Genomic DNA, 20,843 nt, shown 5'->3' with positions numbered 1-20,843 from the left:
CGCAAAAGACAAGCAGGATAGAGAGAAAGAGAGAGAGTGAGAGGAGAGAGAGGGAAAGGGAAGAGAGAGAGAGAAAGAGAAAGAAAGAAAGAGATAAGAGGATAAGAGAACACTGCCACTGCTAGTGTCTGTGAGCTAGAAGGGAATGTACTGAAAGGTTCTGAGAGTCCTCTGTGGTCGAGGCCCGAGGCCATCCACAAAGACCCGTAGTTGCCATAGGAATAGCATATCCATGGCAACAGAGGGAGCTGAGGGTGAACGGAATTAACACTGGCGAGTTGGGTAACAAATTAAGTTATCGGGAGGGAAATAACAGTGACACATTTCCTGTTCAAGCTGCATACTTTTCCTTTTTTCCCTTTAATCGTAACATCTAATATTAATGCCTTGTGGTAATATCCTGGTGCTTTCCAGACAGTATATTACTTTGTAACAATGTGACGGGGTCATTAAACATTTTAAGAAACAACTGTGTGCATGCGTGTGAGTGAGTGAGTGAGTGAGTGAGTGAGTGAGTGAGTGAGTGAGTGAGTGAGTGAGTGAGTGAGTGAGTGAGTGAGTGAGAGAGTGAGAGAGAGAGTGAGAGAGTGAGTGAGAGAGTGAGAGAGAAATAACAGTTTCACACTATTGTGGAAAAATCTGTGTTCCCTTGTATAATACAAAGGCATTAGGATTGTGTAAAATAAATGATGGCACAAGTGAAACATATCTGAATATATATATAGGGTGGGGAATAAAATACATCAACATAGTCAGAGCAACAATTTAGAGGTTCATTAAAGATGTGCAGTGGGAGGATAAGGAGCTACATCAAATTAACGTTGTGGAAATGTTGTCTCACTGAATGGTCATCTAGGCCTGTCTCTGTAGCAGGGGATGGACAACAAAGATGACTGGCGTGGGTTTAAAATGATTAGGCCAAGTCACTGTCAATAATCAGTTCCTTCAACCTGAAAGCAGATCAACCCAACACTGATGACATGCAAAAACCTTTGACATTTTCCTCTGATCTACCTGGTGATTGGCTATAAATTGGCTGAGGAGCAATGTGGGGGGCAATACACAATGACCACTAACTGTATAGGTAAACAAACCATTTAATAACTGATTAGGATCCTTTTAAGATATTTGAGGTGGAGAACAAAACTACATTCTGGGACATTTGTACAAGCATCATTAACCAAACGTATAGTATTTAACACCTATATCAAACATTGAATCTTGATGATTTAAATGTTACTTCTATTACAATTCCATAATAACCTTATATAATCCTCTAACCTGGCACACTTTTGCTAAAAAATGGAAAGCATATGAAGGGAGCAACACGTGGTAAACAGCATAACCTTCTGGTCAGAGGAGGGATTGTGCTGTGTTTGGCTATACACCCTTTAGTTTGACCTAAGCGCGCGGTAACAGCGGCGAAAAAAAGTTATACAATTACCAAGAAATAATTAGAAAAGTTCACTGCTGGCAAATTAATAGGGCTTGGCCTGGGCTTCTGCACCGCAATCCTGGAGCGAGTTCACATACACAGCCTACAAAACCACAGGTGAGTGCATGCATGCATGCGGGAAAAAGCTGTGGTGTACCTTGAACACACATGTATCATTTGAAACGAACTTTAACTACTTCAAGGTATTTGGTCTAAGGTGTTTATCTTTATAAATAAGGTTAATATTAAGGTTGAATGTGCTAAAGCTACGCCTTCCCCAGTAACGTTAGCTATTGTAATGGTTTGCCAACGTCATTATCGTATGTTCATCATTAAGAATTGCAATGTCGCCCAGGCAGTGAAATGCAGAAAGCGTTTTTTCCCCACCACAAAAGATAAATGTGTGACTTTGTAAAGTCAAATCCCAGTGTGGAAAAACTACAATAAGAGGTTTTAGTAAATCTAGGCCTATCGCAGGTTGTCCTCAATCATGTAGACTAGAATATTCCTAGTTCCTCAATTTGTATTTCTTCTTCCATGCATGACAATCAGCAAAGATAAGGAAATGCCTATGCCATTTGTCTAAAATAAGTAAAACATGACCACCAGATCAAGTTTATCAAAGCAGATTTGTCAAACAAAAATGCTATTCTATTGACTTGTATCGTAGAGAGACCTACAATTTTTGTCTTAAATCTTGTCTTTTTCTTTTAGGTCCCTGAATACGTTGTGGCGCTGGTACACAATACAGAGCAGTAGCCTACGGACAACTTCAGGGTAACGGAATTACGCAGAGATTCAGATTTTTCACATGAAACTGTATGCCATACAGGGGCGAAAATCTGATATCAACTTTGGAGGGGACAATTACATAACATTTTCTCAAGAGCAATTCCTGAGGGGGACACCAAAAGTAGTGCTGTAACACATAGCCTACATTGTAATATGGTAAATGTATATTGAGGAACCAAAGAAATAAGGTGTTTGCCGTACTCCTAACTACCGGTACCCAAAACTACACAACTAATCACAACAGCAATACCATTGCCTTTAACAAATCTTAGTTCAGTCACCAGTTTAAGTTGAGAGTGGAGGTATCCATGGCATTTTCCAATTATGTTCCTATTTTACAAGTAAAAAAAATTGGGAACCTTTCATAATGTTTCCAAACAAAGACTCAACAAACTTACCTGAGACTCCCTGTCTCTGCCAGTCTGTCCCTGCATATCTGTCCCCAACTCTGCTGTCTGTGTGCCATCTGTTGCCTGCTCTGCCTAATGACATCATTGTGAAACATTTCCATTAGAATTTCATTTCTTTCTTATGAACATTTTATCAACTAGTCTTTGAGATATTAGGCTACTAGGGTTCTTACTTTGCGTTTTGGTGTACTGAAAAATACTCAGATGTCTGTCTTTTTTCTGCCATTTTTCTACCTGGTTGGCTACACACACACAGTATGTAGGTTATTTACAGTAGGAGATGGGCTTCTATCATCTTATATTCTATCATTCTATATGGGCTTCGATCTAAAAGGTAGCTAGCAAATGTGAAACGGATTGCAGTGACAAGAGTTGACAGCTGTATGAGTTCACCATTTACACAACATATGCTGCAACCTTTTGTAATTTTAATCGTTTGTTTCATATTGGCTGGCTTCTAACAATAGCTGAATTTGCAAAGCTAGCGAGCACCAATTCAGTGGTGTTTGCTATAATCTTTGCTACCCGGGTTAAATAAAGGTGAAATAAAATATATAAATAAAAGTTCCCTTGCGACAATTTAGCTTTTGCAACGAGACCATTAAATATATTTAAAACAATGGTAGAAGAGAGTGTAGTTCTGTTCAGTTTATCGCTAACCTTATCACAGGGACTTTGAAGCACTAACTTACATGCATGCTGATCTTGGAATAAATTGACGATAGCAAAGATTCCATCTTTGACGACGCCACATAAATGGAATAGGTACTAGCTAGCTTAATAGTTAATATTTGTGCGCTAGCTCTGCATATTCAGCTAGTGTGTGTGCGCGATTGACTGGATTAACCTCACGTCAGTTACTTGCATTGAGTGCCTTTCAGACAGTAGATACGACCTCTACGTTACCTAGCAAGCTAAGGAACTGGCAGTGGATCAAACCATTGTGAGGCAAAGGGTGGGGGGGGTCCCAATCTTTTGAAACTTAAAAACGTGCTATTAAGTGTCTATAATCAGCACAATTGCTTTCATTGCATATTATTCATATTATTTAAATTACATAGTTATGTTTCAGTGATATATTGGGGGGGACAAATCATATTTTTCACAGGATGGGGGGGTCGTGTCCCCCCCCGGGATTTCCGCCCCTGATGCCATACAAAATCCATTGATTTCAAAGTTTAACAAACCATACAACTATATTCACAATAACTACTTTTAACAATTTCCACAGAACATTTTACCCCCCAAATAATTGAAGAATGGTGCAATACAAAGTACCGACTCTGCCTCTGCACCGTTCTTCAATTAAATGTCTTTGTAAGATGTTCTGTGTAAATTGTTAAAAAGTAGTCCTTGTGCATAATTGTATGGTTTGTTAAATTTAGAAATCAATGGGTTTTGTTTAGCATACAGTTCAATGTGAAAAATCTGAGTCATCGTAATTCTATCATCATGGAATTCCCCCTATGCAACTAATGCAATTCTGCACACGCATGACATGAACACATTACCAAGTAGAAATTTCACACTTATCTAGGCCTAAATTCAATGTTATATTGACTCTCGGAGAAATGAAACTACAACCAACAGCAACTCCGAGATAGTGTAGCCGTTTTTACAAGACAAACTATGTTCTATCCCTCACAAATCAAATCCAACCTGACATGTAGGCAACAAGACATGAAACAGAATCCAAGGATTCCAATTATGTCGCTAGCTAGATTTCCATCCAATTGCCGATAGATTTTCATGCGAATATTATCAAATCTGCATAAAGCAAATATGCAGATTTTCCCACCAGTGGTGTTTTACATTTTTGTTTGTCCAATGGCAGTCGAGCATCAATCATCATGTCACTAGAATAAGACACTCAATAATTATTGGAAAGGAGCATCAAGATCACCATGCACTTTCACCACCCTGTGAAGTTCATAATTTATTTAATTTGTAAACTAATAAACTGTGTGGTTTTCCACCATGTCGAATGAACAAATTCTGTCGGCATTTATAAAATTGTACCGACACTACCTTTTTCCATTATAGCTGTCGTGATTAGTTAAAAAAAAAAAGTATGACTTTACTTGCATATAAACTGTGGATGGAAACGTGGTTAGTGTCAGTGGAAAGGGAAGTTTGGGGATGAGGAGACTTGAGTTGTTGGGTAACTTAATTCTGCTCTCTCCATTAGTGTCCAGTGAAAATCTCACTTTTTAAAAGTTCATATTCCGTTAACTCATACCCAAATAATGTTGTTGACTCGTCCTATACTTGTATTTGTGGCCAAAACATGAAAAACTCTGCCTCAGACTTGTATCTCAAACAGACCGTTTAAAAAATGCTTGCTATTTCCAAATGTCATGTTGGCTCATTGGCTGAGCTGGCCAATCTGCAGTCTACTTGCATGAATATGCGTAATGACCAGTATACGCCCACAGCATTCTGTTGTTGGTACTCCAACACCATACCAACACATAAAAGTTGTTTTAACATACTTTTCCTTCCAAATTTGTTTAATTAAGTATTTCACTCTTATTGTAATTAATGATATTTCATAGAAAGCTGGAAACACGGGACAGTTACTTTAACCCGCACCTAAATATGTAACCTTTACCCCAGAAGCCCTGAGTATTCAGATGGTCTGTCCTGTCGACATGATCATTTAGCAGACGCTTACATCTAAATCAACTTACAGAACTGTCTACATTAACAGGGAGTGACATATTCAGTATGTGGCCCATGGAGGAATCAAAACCACAGCTCCTGTTGTAGCCAGTACCCTGCTCTAACCACTGAGACATTGGAATACGTTTTCTAACAGACATGATTGAGAGCATATGGCTAGTCGAGTGGACATGGTCCATTCTTTAGCAATGAAGCTGGAAGATAACCCGTAGATACCAACAACAAAAAACATACCCATGGGGAATAACATTTATATGGCTCTATACGTCTTTGTCTCCTTTACACACTTCTGTTGTGTGGGTATAAACTAGTGATGCACCAATTTTACATTTTTGACCGATACCGATATCCGATGCCCCAAAACAATTATACAGATATTTAACATTTTAGCGGCCTTTTAAGCATTCTAGTACAGTTAAATAGTTAACGCATATAAGCTTGTTGACCAATCAGCACCTGAATATGACTGCACATCATGCACAGAACGAGCAGTATGGCTGGTGGCATTGTCATGCTGGAGGATCATGTCAGGCTGAGCATGCAGGAAGGGTACCACATGAGGGAGGAGGATGTCTTCCCTGTAACGCACAGCATTGAGATTGCCTGCAATGACAACAAGCTCAGTCCGATGATGCTGTTACACACCACACCAGACCATGACGGACCCTCCACCTCCAAATCGATTCCGCTCCAGAATACAGGCCTCGGTGTAACGCTCATTCCTTCGACGATAAACGCTATTCCGACCATCACCCCTGGTGAGACAAAACCGCAACTTGTCAGTGAAGAGCACTTTTTACCAGTCCTGTCTGGTCCAGCGACGGTGGGTTTGTGCCCATAGGCGATGGTGATGTCTGGTGAGGACCTGCCTTACAACAGGCCTACAAGCCCTCAGCCCAGCCTCTCTCAGCCTATTACGGACAGTCTGAGCACTGATGGAGGGATTGTGCGTTCCTGGTGTAACTCGGGCAGTTGTTGTTGCCATCCTGTACCTGTCCCGCAGGTGTGATGTTCGGATGTACCGTTCCTGTGTAGGTGTTGTTACACATGGTCTGCCGCTACGAGGACGATCAGCTGTCCGTCCTGTCTCCCTGTAGCGGCGTCTCATAGTACGGACATTGCAATTTATTGCCCTGGCCACATCTGGAGTCCTCATGCCTCCGTGCAGCATGCCTAAGGCACGTTCACGCAGATGAGCAGCAACTCTGGGCATCTTTCTTTTGGTGTTTTTCAAAGTCAGTAGAAAGGCCTCTTTAGTGTCCTAAATTTTCATAACTGTGACCTTAATTGCCTACCGTCTGTAAGCTGTTAGTGTCTTAACTTCTTTGGGATAGGGGGCGGTATTTTGACGTCTGGATGAAAAGCGTGCCCAAAGTAAACTGCCTGCAGGGTCCTGAAAAAGGGACGTTTCTTTTTTTGCTGAGATTATAATACAGTGGCTTGCAGTATGTTTCTATGAGCTTGGCACATCTAGCCACTGGGATTTTTGCCCATTCAAGGGAAAACTCCTCCAGCTCCTTCAAGTTGAATGGGTTCTGCTGGTGTACAGCAATCTTTAAGTCATACCACAGATATTCAAATGGTTTGAGGTCTGGGCTTTGACTAGGCCATTCTAAGACATTTTAAATGTTTCCCCTTAAACCACTCGTGTGTTGCTTTAGCAGTATGCTTAGGGTCATTGTCCTGATGGAAGGTGAACTTCCGTCCCAGTCTCAAATCTCTGTAAGACTGAAACCGGTTTCCCTGAAGAATTTCCCTGTATTTAGCGCCATCCTTCAATTCTGACCAGTTTCCCAGTCCCTGCTGATGAAAAACATCCCCACAGCATGATGCTGCCACCACGCTTCACTGTGGGAATGGTGTTCTCGGGGTGATGAGAGGTGTTGGGTTTGTGCCAGACATAGTGTTTTTTTTTTTTGTCTCATCTGACCTGAGTACCTTCTTCCATATGTTTGGGGAGTCTCCCACATTCCTTTTGGTGAACACCAAATGTGTTTTAATTATTTTTTATCTTTAAGCAATGGTTTTTTTTGGCCACTCTTCTTTAAAGCCCAGCTCTGTGGAGTGTACAGCTTAGTGGTCCTATGGACAGATACTCCAATATCCACTGTGGAGCTTTGCAGCTCCTTCAGGGTTATCTTTGGTCTCTTTGTTGCCTCTCTGATTAATGCTCTCCTTGCCTGGTCTGGGAGTTTTGGTGGGCGGTCCTCTCTTGGCAGATTTATTGTGGTGCCATATTCTTTCAATTTTTTAAATAATGGATTTAATGGTGCTCTGTGGGATGTTCAAAGTTTCGGCTATTTATTTTTTTAATCACCCAACCCTGATCTGTACTTCTCTACGACTTTGTCCCTGACCTGTTTGGAGAGGTCCTTGGTCTTCATGGTGCCACTTGATTGGTGCTGCCCCTTGCTCAGTGGTGTTGCAAACTCTGGCGCCTTTCAGAACAGGTGTGTATATATACTGAAATCATGTGACACTTAGATTGCACACAGGTGGACTTTATTTAACTAATTATGTGACTTCTGAAGGTAATTGGTTGCACCAGATTCATTTTTTTAAACAAGTAATTTTTTTCGTTTCACTTCACCAATTTGGACTATTTTGTGTATTTCCATTACATGAAATCCAAATAGAAATCCATTTAAATTACAGGTTGTAATGCAACAAAATAGGAAAAATGCCAAGGGGGATGAATACTTTTGCAAGGCACTGTATGCCAATTATGTGATGGTCTGACTGTATTCTGTCCCCAGTAAAACTTTTTTGAAAACTATTGGTGCCAGAGAGAATGATGACTTTGTCAAGACGACTAGCTTGATTTAGCCTCCACGGTGTATATCTCACTAGGTCAGGGTATTTAAGCCTCCATATATCCACTAATTCCAATATGTCCATGACATTCATGTTTTCCTTAAGTGCATGAGGGTGATAGTTTGTAGTGTGATTTCCTTTACGGTCCGTAGACGTATTTAAAACCATATTATAATCTCCTACCATAATCCACCCCCTTGATCCCATGGCCCCTGAGAGAACGGGGACCCATCCTTCGACAAGAGCACACAGTGCCACCCACAGAACAGAAGCAGGTCAGCCGCCAAAACTATTTCCATCGCCCTCACCTCAATGTGTATTATATACAGCTATTAAAAAAATATATATATTTAAAAAAATCCTGCTTCTTAATTTCTATAATTAACAATTAATATTTGTAATGTAGGTAGTTTATGCAAAGGATTATTACCTCTTACCAGTATTGCCATTACAAAAATAACATTATTTCAGCAAACAATTATTTTGATTCATCCTATATTGTCCCCAACATCTTTAGTCCCAAGCAACAGTTGTGGGATGCATACACACTCAACCCCTTTCCCCAACAAACAACCATACACTCAGATGCTCAACTGTTGTTCCATCTCAGAGCCTCAGAACTCAAAGACCTTGATTTACAAATGCATATAAAGTTGCAGCTGTATGAGAAGGCATGCAAAATTGACAAAAATGGGGACAATGGTTAATCAAATCTCCCCATTTTTGCCTAGGTGATGGATATCAGATACACCCCTTTCCCCTGAAACACCCACATGCGGTCCCGCGATTTGACCATCTATCCCAAGCATCTCTGTGCAGTCAGACTTTTGATGATTTTGTGCCACCAGGGCCACAATAGTATGCCCCCTCTCTGAATGTCCGAGTGTGACCCCCTTCCCCATGGGTTACTGCAGCTAGTGTTGCCAGCACTGCCACTGCCTGGGTGGGGGCACCCCACCGGAATCCCCACCGGCTAGGTACAAGATCGTCAAGGTTCACATTAGCAGCTTTGAGAATTTCCTTGTATATTATGCTCTCCCATCGGGGGGCTTTGGTTTTGTAGGACCAACCCAGCCAGTGGACATTGTCCATTCGTTAGCAATGAAGCTGGACAATAACCCGTAGATACAAAAAACATATTCATGGGAATAACATTTAATATGGCTCTATACGTCTTTGTCTCCTTCACATACTTCTGTTGTGTGGGTATAAACCAGTGACTGAGGAGCTAACCATTTTTCTGCCTAGTCACAAGGTCCAGACAGTCAGTCTTGTTGCCTAATTTCACAACAATGAGAAATGGGTGACTTACTGGCCAATCTGATGGGAGAGCTTTTGTATTTTGCTTCTCTGTTACACTGACAACCATTTTACAATTTGTCATTCCCCTCGTGGAATGTTCAGACTCGAATAATGGGATTTACTTCTCAAAAGTAATTACTCAAACTATTTTGTAGGCTAAGGCAGGGCAGAGGTTGGAGAGTTCAGCTCTTACAAGACTCAAGCTTTTCACCCAGCAAACCACTCATTATTTTCATTTTGTGATCTAATTTACTGTTCTATAAGAATATTTGTAGTATCAGTGTATAAACAGTACATTCAGAAAGTATTCAGACCCCTTGACTTGTTCCACATTTTGTTACTTTACAGCCTGATTCTAAAATGGATTAAATAGTTCCTCTCCCTCAATTTACACACAATACCCCATAAGGAAACATGTTTTTAGAAATGTTTGCAAATTTATAAATGAAAAACTGATATTACATTTACATTAGTATTCAGACCCTTTACTCAGTACTTTGTTGAAGCACCTTTGGCAGCGATTACAGCCTCGAGTCTTCTTGCGTATGACGCCACAAGCTTGTCACACCTGTATTTGGGGAGTTTCTCCCATTTTTCTCTGCAGATCCTCTCAAGCTCTGTCAGGTTGGATGGGGAGCAGCACAGCAATTTTCAGGTCTCTCCAGAGACCCGAAAACATCTTCCATTTAAGAATGGAGGCCACTGTGTTCTTGGTTCTTGGTGACCTTCAATGCTGCAGAAATGTTTTGGTACCCTTCCCCAGATCTGTCCCTCGACACAATCCTGTCTCGGGGCAGTACGGACAATTCCTTCGATCTCATGGCTTGGTTTTTTTCTCTGACATGCACTATCAACTGTGGGACCTTTTTATAGACAGGTGTGTGCCTTTCCAAATCATGTCCAATCAATTGAATTTACCACAGGTGGACTCCAAGGATGATCAATGGAAATAGGATGCACCTGAGCTCAATTTCGAGGCTCATAGCAATTTACTAATATACATCTGATATTTCAGTTTTTTTATTTGTAATAAATTGGCAAACATTTCTAAAAACCTGTTTTTGCTTTGTCATTTTAGGGTGTTGTGTGTAGATTGATGGGGGAAAAAATGATTTAATCAATTTTAGAATAAGGATTTAAATAAAGACAAACCCTTGAATGAGTCGGTGTGTCAACAGGGATTTAAAGACATTTGTGCACCAAATTTGAGAGAAATAAGCTATTTCTGTATGGAACATTTCTGGGATCTTTTATTTCAGCTCATGAAACATGGGACCAACACTTTACATGTTGTGTTTATTTGTGTTCAGTGTAGATACTTGCATAGCCAACATGGGGATGTGATTCTGGAAAAACTGATTCAAAATTGAATCCCCTCTACATTACCAAAGAGATCGCCTCTTCATACATCAACACTTGCAATTCATGGGTTGCACGTTTCATCACCAATATTGTTTTGAATGTTCTTTTTAAAACTGATGCCGACTATGTTCTATTCCCCCATTCAGAAAGACCGGACACCAATCAAATTTCGGGCACCACTATTCTATGGCTGTGGTTAAATCTAAATGCTGAAGCTAGCTAAATAAATTGCATGGGCCGAAATGAAGATATGATTTGTAAACAAATCCCCACAGACTCTGAATAGCAAATTCATGTGGTGCTCAGCAAAAGTAACGTTAGGCTACCTTGGCTAGCTTTCTAGAACGAGTAAAAAAATATGTAGAGCTTTGCTGGAACATAGTACGGTTAACATTAGATGACTGGCTAGATAGGTATGAATAGCAGAGAGGAATATCTAGTAAATGTTGCTACGCTAACATTAGTTTTAAGTTTTAGCTTACCAGGTTTCAGCCCAATAATGGACTAAAGGAGCCTAACATGACTTCTTAGTCCAAGGACATGTTCTGTTTTAAAAGCAAATTGGCTCTGGCAGCCAAATCAGCCAAATACTTAATTTAAAAGTTAATTGATTCTCATTTGTTGTACGGTTCTAGAAACGTAAAGCCCTCTACCTTCATATGACATCAATCATTTCACAAATGCAAAATATCCACTTATTGGACACTGTTTTTACACAATTGCAATCGACAGTATTTTTCAGTGACGACACATTTGTGGCGCCCGTCTTCTGTTTACACACAGGTGTTTGGAGACACAGATAGCTAACTAGCACAGGTAGTCAACTCTGTCATCTGTCTGTTTCCTGTAAATGAGCACTGTAACATGGAAATATGGCTGTGGGAAAGCAATTTGTTTTGCTGATATGAAAGATCCGTTTCTTATGTTTGCAAAACCTTACCGCGTTAAATTTCAGCGTTTGGGCTCTTAACAAAAGATCCCTGGCCATAAGGTACTATTGTCAATATGCACTAAAGGTAGTTGGCATCTATGAATTGAGTAACCATGTTTGAGTGCACTAACAATGCGGTCCAACTCCCTTTTTGGCTGGCTAAACTTAGTTTTTTAGCAGATAGTTTGCTGTCTGTCTGCTGTTGACAGCATAGTCCTTGGAAACTTTCCTTCCGTCCGTGCCTGTAAATAATGTTGTCCATGTTTGTTGTTACTGTCCAGAGATACTTTTGAGGGGATGGGGAAACTCCATTGGGAAAGTATTAACGCCCACTGTGCGCATTGTCCATGCGTCATCAATGGGCCGCACAGTGCATTCTGGCCAATTCTGGGACAAGGAGTAACCTTATTCAAAGAGTTAATGGGAGTCAATTGGGCGCTACCTTAACCCACTATTAGCCGGAATTACGTGAACAAGAAGTACTATATTAGAAATATATTTTGGAATGTGAGATGATGAACTTGTTCCCTGTATTATTGTATAGCTTTGAAATCGTGACATTACGTACTTTCGAGGAAAATAGGCAGGTTTCTCGACTCATACACTGACTTTTAGAAGGGATTGCGTGACGCAACGTGAACAAGATTTGTCGACAGTCTGCTGGATGGGGCTTTATACGTTTCTCCATTCATTGGCAACTGGGATTCCTGTCTCCACCATTTCTCTAAATATCTCTGGACTGTCTGGGTCTTATGTCCTGGGAGAGGCAAGGGGCCACGTCTCTTACGTGAGAGCACACAGGGCCAATATTCCCGCCAAATCGTACCAGACCACTATAATTCCAGCAGCAGTGGAATAGGCAACCCTCGGGTCTGAAGTCATCATGTAATTTTCAAAGCATTTTTTTCTCTTATCCTTGCCACTTATGTCAATTTTAGAGCTATTTGAACGATTTAAAAAAACAACAAAAAAACATTTAACCTTTTTTTAATGAGTGGGAAGTACCGGTTCTTGATGGCCTATTTTGGCTGACAACTACACCCAGTATGGGACTACAGGTCCAGTCAATCCCCCATCTAGAGGGATGCTGAAAAGAGGGATGAGAGAGTGATTGCCCTCTGAATGTTGGCGATTTGCCCAAAACCTCAGCCCATAGGGAAGAAGTGTATTTGATCTTGAAAGAATCTGTGATGTGTGGTTAACCCTGTCTGGTGTGATTTGTTTCTCGGTCTAATCCTATCATATTTTCACTTAGATGTGGTGGTGTCTTCCGCCTCTACTTGCCCCATCCTACTTCATCATTCTCTCCTCTGTCTTAAATACACACAGAATGTAGGCCTACATTTGAACTTGATAACTCAGTAAGAGAAATATGGACTAATTCCTATATGTCATCTTGTCTAAACAGCCAGGTAATGGTGAGGGTATATGGCCTGTACATTCTGCTCATGCCCAGATTCTTCTAATTCCAGTCAGCCATTCATGCCAATGTAAGAATGAGTGATAACATTTTAAGGCCCCCTCTTTCACCACAACGCCCATTTCCTGTTGTCGGTGCCTGAGGAACAGGTAGAACCAGAGCTACTGGAAGTTAGTGGAACCTGTGTGGCTCAGTTGGTAGAGCATGGTGTTTGCAACGCCAGGGTTGTGGGTTCGACTCCCACGGGGGACCAGTACGGGAAGAAAAAAAATAACGTATGAAATGTATGCATTCACTACTGTAAGTCGCTCTGGATAAGAGTGTCTGCTAAATGACTAAAATTTATATTGTGACTGTAGGTGGGACTGACGTGAATTTAAGCCTAGCCCCCATGCCTGTTGCCAGTTAGGGCCACATGGACACATTACATCTCCATGATTTACTCTCATATCCCCCCTTATTATTATTATAAGGGATGTGTTCGTTTTTGTTACATATAGATGTACTATGTGATGGGCCCCCATTATTTAACAGAGGCCATTCAAACTCTCCAGGGCCCAGTTTTTCAAAAGTTATCTATCATCCAGATTTTGCCAAATGGAATGAATAGAACAGGAGTCCCCATTAAAGTGAAGTTCTATTCATGATATTTCTATGCATTCAATCCCATCCGATAGGTGAAATCCAGATACATTTTGAAAAACTGGGTAGAGGTTGCTACTGGATTCTCCCTCGCTTACTACCTTCAGCAACCCAACCCTGCTCTGATGACCAATGGCCAATCCCACTTTTTCTGATGAACCAATCAGAGAGAGGCATAGTGGTTAGGGGAGGGTGGGTCTAGATGTTGAAACAGGGTGTGTTCCTGAAACTAGCTGGGTGTTGTCACTTAGTAGTGTGCTCAGCCTTTGGTTTAAATCTGGCTTGAATGAGTCCCAACACAGGTGTCTTCCCTCATAGCTGTACACATCTCTCTCTCTGACTTAGTCTGCCCGAGCTTTCTGTGGCTAGAAGGTAATTTGATTCAACATTTGAGGACTTCAAGGGAGAAACAAGAAATTCTGGGACTATCATTACACTTTTTCAGAGAATCTCTCTTTTTGACTCTTCTGTTTTGCTGGGCCTGGCCCATTGTAGGATCATTGGTTGTTGCCCTCTTGACTGTGTGCCTAAAGGCCTGAGGGTTTGGGGACAGTACTGAGGACAACTTAGTAGGTGAGTCTTGTGTTAACAAAAATGTCTGACTGTATATTCTCAGTAATGCTCAGTGCTATACTCCATCTAACACTGCAGTGTCTATTTCAAGTTTTTTACTTTTATAACAAACTGTCAGCACAGGTTTTTCTTGTAGTTAGAACGGTATTACTTGGTGGATATGATAACACTGTCCCATCTTTTTTTATATGTGGAGTGGGTTTTATTGCCGTTGTATGGAAAGGACATAAAAAATAAAATGTCCAACATTCTCTCTTTGTCCTTCGCTCTTAGTTTGGTTTGCCGGCTTACCTCCAAGCCACTCCATCTCTGTCAATTTTCTCAATCCCTCATCCATTCCTATCTAGTGAGCTCATACCACATACTGTCTGTTCAAATGTGTTCACCTCACCTGTTTGACTGGATCTGTTAGTCACTGAGGGAACACATTGTCTCAAAGGAGTCGCTAAGGGAATGTTAAATGCTGCTGAACAAGCCCTTTGTAAAACTACCGCCATCTTGGGTCTCGGTGTGTGAGATGATTTTATTAGTATAGTGGCGCGTTTTGTTTTTAGGTTGACTCAATGCTAAAGCCTATATAGTATATTCCCTTATGTGTAGGTTAAAGCTGGTGGGGCTGCAACTGCCTGGTATGCCAGATTCAGCTATGGTATACAACTGCATGCAAATGTAACATATCCCCTGTTTCTTGCTAGAATAAAATACTTAGCTACTATAGAAAAGTTCATATAATATTACTTACCTGTGAAAAATCCCAGTAGGATCTATTGGACATTGACTGACATACAGTACATGGTCAGACCGACTACAATGCCCTTTGTGGCGTTTTTTACGGTTGTGAATTATTTTTGTTTTGTTTGTCTATCAGATAGATAGTCAGTCATCGAAGCAGAGCCTCCGGTTCAGATATATGATGGGCCTGTGCAGCTGTCTCTGTTTGTTTAGTAGGGGAGGCAGTGTGACACTAGGCTGCTATGTTCATTACCTTATGTCTCGGTGTACTGTAAGCCTAAGGACACACCAAGGCATTCCATGTAGGCATAAAAGCATTACCTGCCATTATCACCACCCACTGTCTTTTCAACCAAATTGTATTTTTGTCTTTTTTTTTCAGGGTTTTTTGATCAACTGAATAAAGAAGGAAAGAGGCCATCAAAATGCTGCTAGAACTGGGATCCAGTATTATGTCGTTGTATGAGTATTTATTGCAGAGAACGGGTGAGTGCTTTCTCTAAAATTGATAATTTTTATTACAATTTTTAAATGAATTAAATACATTTGATGGTTTGTAGATGATGAACATGTACCATGCTATGTGTGTAACCTGTATTGTTGTCGTTGATGAATTGCTTATCCTCAGACCACCGGTTGTTGCCCTACCCGTTGATGCGGACCCCCTTCCAGATGACCAGCATCCTGTTGGGCTATGTATTCTTCTCGCTGTATGCAGGGCCTCGCCTGATGTTACACCGCAAGCCCTATCACCTCAAAACGGCCATGATCATCTATAACTTCAGCATGGTGTTCCTGAACGCCGTCCTTGTCTATGAGGTGAGCAACGCAGTTAGTTGTTCAGCACAATTTAATTTATTTTAACAGCTTTTATGAATGTATGATATGACAGCCAGTTCTGTGCTTTGCCATTGCAGTTCCTGATGTCAGGATGGGGCACCACCTTTACCTGGAGATGTGACCTTTGTGACTACTCAAGCAGCCCACAGGCTTTAAGGGTAAGCTTTATTTATGAGAGAATCTGCTTTGCATCTCATGAGATGCCATCCATGTTTTCATACAATGAAAATGTTTTATATTATACATTTTAAACATGCATAGCTATTTTAATAGGTCATGATATTATTTGATGCCATCTATTTATTCTGTGTACTTTTCTCTCCTTTCTGTCAGATGGTTCGAGTGGCTTGGTGGTTTTACTTCTCTAAATTCATCGAGCTTCTGGACACAGTAAGAATGTTTTTTTCTATTAAAACATGTTTGTGAATAAAAAAAATTGGCATGAACTGTCCTTTGATATTAGCATAATTCTGACTTCATCTTTCTGACACAAATGGAGATTTTAGAATTTGTTTGCTTAGAGTAACTTAAACTCTTGTCTGCTTCGCAGTTATTCTTTGTGCTGCGTAAGAAACACAGCCAGATTACATTTCTTCATGTCTTCCATCACTCCTTCATGCCCTTCACGTGGTGGTGGGGCATGACCATCGCTCCTGGTAATCTTGACCTCATAATGACATCATCGTCCCCATGCAGTGTGCTTACAGTCGCTCATATAACCTGTTTAACTTTAGAGTAGTTAACTGTGGGGGTGAGGAGGGAGTGTTGTTGTTCAATAAACCTTTTAATCACAAAAGGAACGTTCTACAATGTTACCAGGGAATAAGAAGCTTAACAAAATGATTTAGGAACAACATGAATTTTGTTATGCCCCTGTGACTATTCAGAATCTCTGAATGGGGCTCTCGAGTGGCGCAGTGGTCTAATGCACTGCATCTCAGTGCTTAGAGGCGTCACTACAGACACCCTGGTTTGAATCCAGGCTGTATCACAACTGGCCGTGATCGGGAGTCCCGTAGGGCGGCGCACAATTGGCCCAGCGTCGTCCGGGTTTGGCCAGTGTAGGCCGCCATTGTAAATAAGAATTTGTTCTTAACTGACTTGCCTAGTTAAATAAAGGGTCAATTAAAAAAATAAAATAATGTGCCTGTCATTGTGAATCTCCAGCAGGGGGAATGAGCTCGTTGCATGCCATGGTCAACGCATGTGTCCACGTCATCATGTACACCTACTACGGACTGTCTGCTGCAGGACCTCGCTTCCAGAAATACCTCTGGTGGAAGAAGTACATGACCGCAATCCAGCTGGTGGGTGTTCTTTCTTAATGATGTACAATTGGAAAAAAACTGTTAAACAGAAGCATTGATTTGTGTATAGCTGCCAGTGTTACTGTTGTGAATTGGTGACTCGCGCGCCATCTACAGACGACACATCATTAATATGTTCTCCCTTATATTTCTTCAGATCCAGTTTGTGCTGATCTCACTTCACATCTCTCAATACTACTTCATGGAGAAGTGTGACTTTCAGGTGCCCATGTTCATTCACCTCATCTGGATGTACGGAACCTTCTTCTTCATACTCTTCTCCAACTTCTGGATTCAGGCCTACATAAAGGGTAAACGGCTGCCTACAGCAACCAAGGAGGCGAAGCTCAAGCAGAATGGCGTTACTAATGGTCATACCAACGGCATTACCATTGGCAACATTTCCGTGGTGCCCAACGGCAAACAAGTGGAGAATGGCAATGGGACAACAGCGCACCGTGTCAACGGCCATAACCAACTAGGCAAAGTGAAGGAAGTCTAGCTTTGCTATTTTGGACGGGGAAACATAACTGTCTGAAGGAGCCTCCAAAATGCCAAAGATTCCAAAACAATGCTACTCTTTCACATGTTAGCTACTGATCACTTTCCTCAAATGTATATTTTTATATTTATTTACACTGCTTTTGGGATGTGAATGGCGTAATGGATTTACCAGTTGGGCCCTACTTGACACACTGTTCAATTTTGAGTTGTTGAGGGAACTACTAACTGTCGATCACACTGTATGAAGAGGTATTCATCGTCACTATTATTCATAAACCCAGTTTTGAAATGACCAATGAAAGCCCACCCTTGGACTTTTACTACTTGTTTGGCTGGCATGACTCCTGTGTTGCTTGAAAATATTGTACTTTCCACTGAAAGGACTGGAACATGCTTGTAAATGGCTTACCCAGTTCTCTTTCAAAGAGATGGGATTTGTATTGATGTCCATCATGGTTTTGTTTTTTGGTGCTGTTTATATTTAACTTTTTTGAAATAAAACACATTTTAAGTAAGGCTGAGTCATTAAACATACTTACCTTGAGGCACATAAGGCACTAGCCACAATCAAATACATCAGCCGATGTCACAAAGTGCTATACAGAAACTCAGCCTAAAACCCCAAACAGCAAGCAATGCCGATGTAGAAGCACGGTGGCTAGTAAAAACTCCCTAGAAAGCCAGGAACCTAGGAAGAAACCTAGAGAGGAACCAGGCTCTGAGGGGTGGCCAGTCCTCTTCTGGCTGTGCCGGGTGGAGATTATAACAGTACATGGCCAAGATGTTGAAATGTTCATAGATGACCAGCATGGTCAAATAATAATAATCACAGTGGTTGTAGAGGGGGCAACAGGTCAGCACCTCAGGAGTAAATGTCAGTTGGCTTTTCATAGCCGATCATTCAGAGTTCGAGACAGCAGGTGCGGTAGAGAGAGAGAGAGTCGAATACAGCAGGTCCGGGACAAGGTAGCACATCTGGTGAACAGGTCAGGGTTCCATAGCCACAGGCAGAACAGTTGAAACTGGAGCAGCAGCAGGTGGACTGGGGACAGCAAGAAGTCATCAGGCCAGGTAGTCCTGAGGCATGGTCCTAGGGCTCAGGTCCTCTGAGAGAAAAGAGGGGGCATACTTAAATTCACACAGGACACTGGATAAGACTGGAGGCTGACACACTGTGGCCCCATCCGACGATATCCCCGGACAGGGCCAACCAGGCAGGATATAACGCCACCCAGTATGACAAAGCACAGCCCCCACACCACTAGAGCGAAATCTTCAAACCACCAACTTACTAGCCTGAGACAAGGCTGAGTATAGCCCATGAAGATCTCCCCCACGGCACGAACCCGAGGGGGGCGCCAACCCAGACAGGAAGATCCCGTCAGTAACTCAACCCACTCAAGTGACGCACCCCTCCTAGGGGCGGTATGGAAGAGCACCAGTAAGCCAGTGACTCAGCCCCCGTAATAGGATTAGAGGCAGAGAATCCCAGTGGAGAGAGCGGAACCAGCCAGGCAGAGACAGCAAGGGTGGTTCGTCGCTCCAGTGCCTTTCCGTTCACCTTCACACCCCTGGGCCAGACTACACTCAATCATAGGACCTACTGAAGAGATGAGTCTTCAATAAAGACTTAAGAAAGGTCGAGACCGAGTCTGCATCTCTCACATGGATAGGCAGACCATTGCATAGAAATGGAACTCTATAGGAGAAAGCCTTGCATCCAGCTGTTTGCTTAGAAATTCTAGGGTCAGTAAGGAGACCTGTGTCTTGTGACAGTAGCGTATGTGTAGGTATGTACAGCAGGACCAAATCGAAAAGATAGGAAGGAGCAAGCCCATGTAATGCTTTGTAGGTTAGCAGTGAAACCTTGAAATCAGCCCTAGCCTTAACAGGAAGCCAGTGTGGAGTAATATGATCAAATTTTTGGCTTCTAGTCAAGATTCTAGCAGCCGTGTTTAGCACTAACTGAAGTTTATTTAGTGCTTTATTCGGGTAGCCGGAAAGTAGAGAATTGCAGTAGTCTAATCTACAAGTGACAAAAGCATGGTTACATTTTTCTGCATCATTTTTGGACAGGAAGTTTCTGATTTTTGCAATGTTACGTAGATGGAAAAAAGCTGTAACGCCAAGGGCCTTCGCAGCTTTATTTGAGACGACTATACAACCATCAAGATTAATTGTCAGATCCAACAGAAGATCTCTTTGTTTTTTGGGACCTAGAACTAGCATCTCTGTTTTGTCTGAGTTTAAAAGTAAAACAATTGCCACCATCCACTTCTTATGTCTGAAACACAGGCTTCCAGGGAGGGCAAATTTGGAGCTTCATCATGTTTCATCGAAATGTACAGCTGTGTATCATCCGCATAGCAATGAAAGTTAACACTATGGTTCCGAACCATATCACCAAGAGGTAAAATATATAGTGAAAACAATAGTGGTCCTAAAACGGAGCCATGAGGAACACCGAAATTTACAGTTGAGGACAAACCATCCACAGAGACAAACTGATATCTTTCCGACAGATAAGGTCTAAACCAGGCCAGAACTTGTCCATGTAGACCAATTTGGGTTTCCAATCTCTCCAAAAGAATGTGGTGATCGATGGTATCAAAATCAGCACTAAGGTCTAGGAGCACGAGGACAGATGCAGAGCCTTGGTCTGATGCCGTTAAAAGGTAATTTACCACCTTCACGAGTGCAGTCTCAGTGTTATGATGGGGTCTAAAACCAGACTGAAACGTTTCGTATACATTGTCTTCAGGAAAGCAGTGAGTTGCTGTGCAACAGCTTATTCAAAAAATGTTGAGATGAATGGGAGATTCGATATAGGCCGATAGTTTTTTATATTTTCTGGGTCAAGGTTTGGCTTTTTCAAGAGAGGTGTTATTACTGCCACTTTTAGTGAGTTTGGTACACATCCGGTGGATTGGGAGCTGTTATTATGTTCAACATAGGAGGGCCAAGCACAGGAAGCAGCTCCTTCAGTAGTTTAGTTGGAATAGGGTCCAGTATGCAGCTTGAAGGTTTAGAGGCCGTGACTATTTTCATCAATGTGTCAAGAGATATAGTATTAAAAAACTTGAGCGTTTCCCTTGAC

The 20,843-nt window shown here is 41.6% G+C and overlaps 1 protein-coding gene across 3 annotated transcripts; it reads left to right on the top strand.

Moving 5' to 3' along the window:
* The first annotated feature begins 1,437 nt into the window (after window positions 1-1,437).
* On the top strand, window positions 1,438-18,261 carry LOC106599266 (very long chain fatty acid elongase 1). Of its 3 annotated transcripts, none has more exons than XM_014190411.3 (9): window positions 1,438-1,552; window positions 2,150-2,212; window positions 15,478-15,581; window positions 15,724-15,914; window positions 16,013-16,093; window positions 16,269-16,325; window positions 16,486-16,591; window positions 17,103-17,242; window positions 17,400-18,261. In XM_014190411.3, exons 3-9 carry the CDS (start codon window positions 15,521-15,523, stop codon window positions 17,742-17,744), a joined length of 981 nt encoding a protein of 326 aa, XP_014045886.1. In that variant the 5' UTR covers window positions 1,438-1,552; window positions 2,150-2,212; window positions 15,478-15,520; the 3' UTR covers window positions 17,745-18,261. The 3 variants fall into 3 exon arrangements, with proteins under 3 accessions (XP_014045886.1, XP_014045884.1, XP_014045883.1); XM_014190409.3 differs by lacking the exons at window positions 1,438-1,552; window positions 2,150-2,212 and adding exons at window positions 14,036-14,162; window positions 14,286-14,363; XM_014190408.3 differs by lacking the exons at window positions 1,438-1,552; window positions 2,150-2,212 and adding an exon at window positions 14,043-14,363.
* The last annotated feature ends 2,582 nt before the right edge of the window (window positions 18,262-20,843 follow it).

This window comes from Salmo salar, chromosome 03 (assembly GCF_965601325.2).
Source record: "Salmo salar chromosome 03, fSalSal1, whole genome shotgun sequence".
Classification (NCBI taxonomy): Eukaryota; Metazoa; Chordata; class Actinopteri; order Salmoniformes; family Salmonidae; genus Salmo; species Salmo salar.
Note: the sequence above shows the minus strand (reverse complement) of the source record. Positions and strands in the feature narration are given on the sequence as shown.

Excerpts from the sequence above, each read along its gene's own strand:
- LOC106599266 (XM_014190411.3), top strand. The coding sequence starts at position 15,521 with ATGCTGCTAGAACTGGGATCCAGTATTATGTCGTTGTATGAGTATTTA. Across the intron at positions 16,094-16,268 it reads GCAGCCCACAGGCTTTAAGG|ATGGTTCGAGTGGCTTGGTG; the intron begins GTAAGCTTTATT and ends CCTTTCTGTCAG. Across the intron at positions 16,592-17,102 it reads GGGCATGACCATCGCTCCTG|CAGGGGGAATGAGCTCGTTG; the intron begins GTAATCTTGACC and ends GTGAATCTCCAG.